This window comes from Artibeus jamaicensis, unplaced genomic scaffold (assembly GCF_021234435.1).
Source record: "Artibeus jamaicensis isolate MK-2021 breed Jamaican fruit bat unplaced genomic scaffold, CSHL_Jam_final scaffold_3222, whole genome shotgun sequence".
Taxonomy (NCBI): domain Eukaryota; kingdom Metazoa; phylum Chordata; class Mammalia; order Chiroptera; family Phyllostomidae; genus Artibeus; species Artibeus jamaicensis.
In genome coordinates this window covers 1,390,912-1,398,239 of record NW_026522038.1, presented here as the reverse complement: position 1 = coordinate 1,398,239, position 7,328 = coordinate 1,390,912, and the positions used below count along the sequence as shown (strand labels likewise).

Sequence of the window (7,328 nt, the reverse complement as noted above, 5' to 3'; positions counted from 1 at the left end):
TTTATATGGACAATGAAAGTCTGCCTTATTTTGGTTCTAAAAGAAAACGACTAAGTCAAATTTAATTTAACGTTATTTTTCCACTTGGTAGAAGCATCTTTAGTTCAATAAAATATCTCAACAAAATATGCCTGAAACTTTAAGGGACAGTTCTGAGCAATTCCCAAATTAAAGTTCTGTGTTCCAGGACATTGTGTTCTAGCAAATGGTCACCTCAGTGCCTGCCTTGTCAAAGTACAAATTGTCAACTAAAAATATTTGCAGCTTGGCCCAGAGCATGGAACACACATTCCCCATTTATTATCCAAATAACAGAGTGATCCAAAAATATTTTCTCATTAAAATATCATTAGCAATCATGTAGGATAGTTTTAAACAAGTACACTTTCAAAAATGTTTAAGCAAAACAATAAAATAAATAAACCCAGATATTTCATTTCCTCTGGGCCAGTATCATGGAAGTTTTTATAGCCCTTGATTGCAAAAAAACTTCTCAGTACTTAAATATGGACCTGAGAGAGGAATGGGCCTCATCACTGCCCACTATTTGCCTCACTGAGTGCTCTGGGATAGCAAATGTGTACACTCCTAGTGGGTGAGCACCATGCAGTGTGTAGGAGTGTGGACCCCAGGATCAGACCTGAGTTTGAAGCCCAGCCCTGCCACTTACTGAAAGTGTGACTTGGGCTAACTTCGCCTCTTAGGGCCACGGTTTCCTCATGATGTTGTATCCAATCCGTTACCACATATAAAGCACATCAAACAATGTCTGTCATTTGATATGCATTTGGTAAATGTTAACTTGTTTTCATTATTTTGTTATTCAGTTTTGTTTCATTCAAAACATACAGAAAGAGAGGCTTGACATCAGACTTCTAGTTGGCTATTAATTATCGATTCCTATTGTTGTGTGTATTTAGTATACTCCCTGGTTCATGCATATATGGTAGATAATCTATACCATATAGTACACATAAATGTGTGTAAACCATGTAATGAAAATGGTGATATGTGTACACATGCATGCCTGTGCAACAGAGAGACATAAAAAACAAAACATTTTTTAGGCAAAATGCATAATACAGAAAAATAAAAAACAATACATTGAAAACACCTTGTCTTTAAGGCCAACTTTTCATGATGGTGAAGAACACACTCTTTCAAAATATTCCCACTTTTAAGCAGTTCATAGTTGGAGCCTGGGCTGTCTCAGTTTGTTTAGTGTTTCCTTCAACATATATTCATAATACATTTTGAATAATCTTGGTAGGAAGCACAGCCTTCTTTAGAACCTGACGCAGTACCAGTTCATGTAGTTCGGAGGTTTCTTGACTTCTAGGCCAACATTGTAATGTCAGTCTTATGAGGTAGTCAGTCAACACTGACTAGGTCACTGAAAATGGGTCAAAAGGCTTATTTCCTTAAGCATAAGTCATTTTCCCAAGGTAATTAGCTGGCACATATCCTTTTTGCCCTTGAGCTTCAGCTAACCACCATTCTTTATTGCCACTTAGGTCACAGAATCTGAGTATATGGACTCTTTGGTATTCCTGAAGGCTGAGTTCATGGTTACTTCGTGCTTGAAAGGCGTGAACTGCATAGAAAATCTACACAAAGAAGCAAATGACATAATTAGAAGAAGAACCTAAAAATGTTGACAGATGCGGTAAAGATTCTCAAGCTTTGAGAGGGAATGCGAGCTTTCTTGTTTTCTAAAGGGACATTTCCCCACTCTCACTAGATGTGTTTGTGAAAGTATGGTCCACATAAGCATTGAGTGAAACAGGCATTTTTAGGGTTCTGTTGGGAGGGCTTTAAACTGTGCTGGAAGGCAGTTTGTCCGTTTCCATTAGAAGATTTTTTAACATTAATTTCTTATTCAGTAATAGCTATTAGAATCTAACAGAAATAGAAACATTTTTGCACAATACTGTTACTGCAATAGCCAGTTATAGGGTGAAAAGTGGGAGAGAAGTGAAAATTGCACTGAAGCTTTAGCAAGAGAATGAATTCTAGCCCATACACTAAGGAAATCTGTAGAAATTAAAAATAACAAATAGCATGGGAAAATAATCATGATAAAATAGTAAGCAAAAAAGACATAAAATCAGATGTACAATATAAGTCTAATATTGTTAGATTTTTTGGTAGAATTAGAGGTGATTTTTATTTTTACTTATTTGTTTTATTTTCCAACTATATATAATGACAATGTATCAAATTTATAATATTCAAAGTATTTTAAGTGACCTAGAAGAACCTAGTAAAACACATTTCAGTCAAAAGAATTTTTGTCTAACATCGAAAGAATACTACATAAATATTAGAAGCATAAGAAGTCCCTAATAAGTGTTCAGTCCCTCTTCCACTATAATTGTAAGACTGTTAATAAAAATGTTTAGTTATGGTGTAAGATCAACCAATTAACTAATATATTGATTTATTCATTTAGTCAGAATTTATTAAATATTTATTATGCACCAGATACTATGTTGTCAGAGACCTTGTAACCCGGCTAGGAAAAACAAATATTTTACAACAAAGGCACACACAAAAACAAAACAAAACAAAACAAAAACACCGTACACATGTGGGTGATATTTCAGCTGATTGTGAGCTGGGCTGTGGAATAAGAAACCTTTATAGGTCACAAAGTTGATAAAAGGGGTGAATATATTATTCAAGGTACAGAGACAAATACGTGCAAACAGTCTAGGGGAAAGGTGAGCAGATTAACTTTCTCAAAATTGAGGGTCAATGTAAGACAGGAAGTAATGAGAAATAGGTGATCTTGTTGAGCAGGAAAGACACTGGGACTATAGTTACAATTTAAGTTGTTCTTTAAATCTTTAACTGTTATTTAACTTTTGGCGAAACTCTAATAGCATTGATTTGTGTATTGTCTCAACAACTCTAGCATGAGCTTCTCCTCAAGGAAAGGAACCACATTTTAACTTCTCTCCATGGACCACATCCTGGTCGCACACAGTAATGATTCAAATATATATGTTGATTTGACTTGAAAGTTAGGCTGAAAGGCTTGGATATCATACAAGAATATATAAGAGGTCATATTGTACCACACAAGATACATAGAAGGCAGATTGTTGGACATGGCTTATTTGGTAATTTAAAAAGTAAAGAAAACAAAAAGGAAGGTGCCATAAATTTTTGAGCAATTTATGCAGGAGTAGCAGCAAAAATATTTACCTTTTATAGGGCTCACGACAATTTACATATCAAATGTGCTTTATCCTCAACAGCCTTGTGAACTGTGACTTGGAGAAGTAGTGACATGCTCTGGATCACAGAGCCAGTGGGTGTTGCTAGGACCATATCTTCCAACTCCAAATTCTGTGCTTGGTTCAGTTCTCATAATAATTTAGGAACCAAACCCTTGTTCTAGCAAAGATATGCAGAGTGTATTCTTGTGAAAAGTGACTGGACTCTCTAAAATGTTGCTGTTTCATTGTTGCTTAGAAAGTGAAGACGTTGAATAGATCTACTAGAGCAAAGTGGAGGATTTGATTTGCAAAAGCACTCAGAAGTGTAATGTACCATCATAATATGACTTGTGAAAATAATCTGTAAGAGCCTACATTAGCAGTTGCTAGCCATCTTTTGTAATTATTAAACATCATTTGTATACATATTTGTAATTTTTATACATATAATGCAGTTTGAATCACCTACTTATATATTATTCCTAAACACAGTCATCAGTGAACAATGTGGGTGGGGGGTTACAATACCTACCACCCCCCAACCATTGAATATCCATGTATAACTTTTCATTCCTACCAAAACTTTACTGATAGCCTACTGTTGACCAGAAATACTAACATAAACAGTCATTAACGTATTTTATATATTATATATACTATATACAGCATTCTTATAATAAACTGAACTAGAGAAAAGAAAATGTTAAGAAAATCATAAAGAAGAGAAAATATATTATCTCTATTTATTAAAAAAGTCTGCGTCTAAATGGACATGCACATTTTTAACCAGTATTGTTCAACTGTCTTTTGTGGTTCTTTTTTTTGGCACATATTCTCTTAAGGGGAATTTATAAAATCTTCCACTTAGATCTATTTGGTCTGAAATTAGAACTTGTATTTTAAAGACTAAATATAGATTCTCATAAAGTTGTAAATTTAAACTACACAATTATATGGTATACTTTCAATACTTTAAATGCTTTTGATCCAAAGTTAACTTAGGATGAGCCATTTTCAGACTTTATATAATATGTTTATGCCTCCATTTAACATAATATAGATACTCAAAATGGAAATATACCTACTTTTAATGAGACAACAGTTTGTAACATTAGACTATGAGCAGTTTCAACATCTTATGGATTTAAAGATGAAAGGATTTCTTATTTTTAAATATTTTAATTATTCTAGAATGTATCTTTCTAATTTTTTATGCTAATATGTTTTGGTCCAGATACATTAACATGTTATTAAGCCATAATTATTCGATTCTTTTTCCTTGGCATTTCTTAAAATATATTTTTATTGGTTGCTTCTTTTTTTAAGATTTTATTTATCTTTAGAGGGGAAGGGAAGGAGAGAAAGAGAGAAATATCAATGTATGGTCGCCTCTCGTGCATGTCATGCTGGGAACTGACCTGCAACCCAGGCATGTGCCCTGACTGGGGATTGAACCACAATCCTTTGGTTTGCAGGCCCATGCTCAATTCACTGAGCTACACCAGCCAGGGCTTGGTTGCTTTTTTTTAAAGCTCCAGTTCATTTTATGCACAATATTCTATTAATGCTACCCAGTTCCCCGCAGCACTTACTTTATCTTTTTATAATACTCTGTATTGTTGCATTATTGACTCACAGCCGATTCATTACCCCCTGTTAGCACCACCAGGTATTTCCCAGTCCAGCATTTCCGTGTTCTGTATTCGTGCATTTAATTATTCCCCCCCCCCGAGTGAGCCACGTTACCTGTCTTCTCTGCATCTCATTTTGTTGATTTCATTGCAGTTCTTTGATTAGCAACAAAAAATCATAATATGTTTTAATATACCTTCCCAAAACTAAAAAAAAAAACCTATAAGCCATTATTTGCAATATTATACAGAGATCAGGGAGCCAAAATAGTTATATTAAATTTTTGTAAATGTTCCTTTTTCTCTCTTACTCTCCAGGAACAGGCTTTCATTATCCTTTAGTTAACAATTATGTATAGTTATTACTCAAGTAATTTTTACTTTAAAAAACAATTTTAAATAAAGGCAGGCAAAATTAAACCAAGAAATCAACTGCTATTAATACCTTTCCTCGTTCCTTGCTTTCTGTCTTCCTGTCTTCATTCTTTACTTTGTCTTTTTTCTACCTCCCTCCCTGAAATGCTAATAAACATGCAGTTACAGTACACATAATTTTTCAACCTGCTTTTTTACCTGAAAACATATTTTAAAATCTTTTCATGTTATTAAAGCATTCTAAAACATCACTTTAACGACTACTTAAACACATTGTGCTCCAGCTTGCTGACTTCTGAAGCACTTTCTAAACAATAACGTACTAGACCTAGTGCTATTATTATTATAAATAGGTGGAAATATAAAGATGAAGGACTAGACAGTGACTTTAGAATTAGCAAAAACAACGAACTTTTGAGAAGTCAAAAATTATGTCCTTAGTATAACTTATGTGGAAAAAGAAAAGTGCACTTAACTTCCCTCTGAAACTGGGTTTAAGCCGTTATTAAGCCTGGTTCTTTTGAGAAGCACCAAAGACTGCATCACAGTAGCCCAACATCCTGCTAGCCACACAAGGCATCTTAGAGACTGCGGGAGCCAGAATCCAAAGGCGGAACCCAAGATTACCACTTCCTGTTAAACACCTCTGTAATATACAATCCCCTTGGTGAATATGACATGCATTCCTGTAACTAAGTCATGTCATATGGCGAATGTAAAGGGATTTTGCAGAAGTGCCTAATTTGACCCCTAATAAGTTGACTTCCAGTTAGGTAAAATGAGGTGCTTTGAAAAAGAGTCTAGGCCTTTCCTGAAGGGAGAGATTTGAAGCCAGAGAGACGCTCACCTGCTGGCCCTGTAGAAGCAGACAACCAGGTGGTGAACTGCTGCAGAGATCGCCGCAGGCAAGGATCTGAGAGCAGCCTCTAGGTGTTGAATTTAGTCCTTGGCTGATGCCCAGCGAGAAGATAGAGGCCTCCATCCTACTGGCACTGAATTCAGCCAACAACTATGAACTTGGAAGAGAACCCCAAGTTTCAAAAAGAGCACAGTGTAGCCCATCCAGGTTGCAGCTATGTGAGATGTTAAGCAGGGTTAACTAACCTGTGCTTGGATTGCTGCCCCCGGCACTGGTGAGGCAATACAAGTATGTCGTTTTAAGCTACTTAGTTTGTGATCATTTGTTATGCAGCACAGAAAACTAATACAATTCATGTTGTCGCTATTTGGTGAGCAAAAGGGAACAGTACATTACAATGGGAAGGCATATTTGTTCGACTGCTGTGCTTTTTGATATAGCATAAAGTAGTTAGTAAAGAAGTTGAGAAGTTAAAAATTAAGTCTTTTACTATAAATCAGTCCTGCCAGACTGTGAATAGCCATTAGTCCATCCCATTATTCTACATAGCCTCTGAATTATCATTCAAGAGAGCTTCCAAAACATTCAGATAAAGTCCCTGCTTTCTGTGTGGAATGTGCAGGGAGGACTCTGAATGAGTTGGTTCTGAGGCCCCAGTGAATGCACTGACCAGCCCTCCCAATTACACCTGGCATAGTGTCTCATCTAGTAGGCCCTCTTTCATGAAGAAAAGTTTCCCACTATAGATGCTAAGTTATACTTTTACCCTACATGTAAGACTCTTGGTCCACTACAACTGTCCGAGAATATACTGGAGGCTCCTTACCCAATAACTTTTCTTCATCCTTAGGTGGAAGAATTGATAAACAACTTAAGGCTCTACAGCAGTGATTTCTAACCTAATTTTTAAATAGAGTTTCTCTTGGAAAATCTAGGGAGAGATATGGACTACTTTTACCCTAGTTACACTCATGAACACACTATTGACAGCATGTTTGAGGAGATTCATGAAACCTCCCAAATCCCATTCATAGACCCTTTTATTTTTTTAGTTCTTTCAGCTTAACACTAAGTTCTTTACACTAAGCTTAAAAACAGTTTAGTGTAAAAAATCTCAGAGCCATTAGATATTAAGTCAGTCGGAACCTGTGTGTTTCTAACTGACTTTCAGGCCTCACAGAATCCCCTGGCTGTCAAGCACAGGCCAAGGGCACCCATCCACCTGTACTTCCTGTCAAG

The 7,328-nt window shown here is 35.8% G+C and overlaps 1 protein-coding gene across 1 annotated transcript in view; it reads right to left on the bottom strand.

The window, feature by feature from the left end:
* ARHGEF38 (Rho guanine nucleotide exchange factor 38) overlaps positions 1 to 7,328 on the bottom strand; it is a 127,167-nt gene continuing 119,839 nt past the window's right edge. Inside the window, exon 14 of the mRNA XM_037154443.2 lies at positions 1 to 1,607. Within this exon, the coding sequence (XP_037010338.2) occupies positions 1,422 to 1,607 (186 nt within the window). The 3' untranslated portion in view covers positions 1 to 1,421. The remainder of the gene's footprint in view (positions 1,608 to 7,328) is intronic.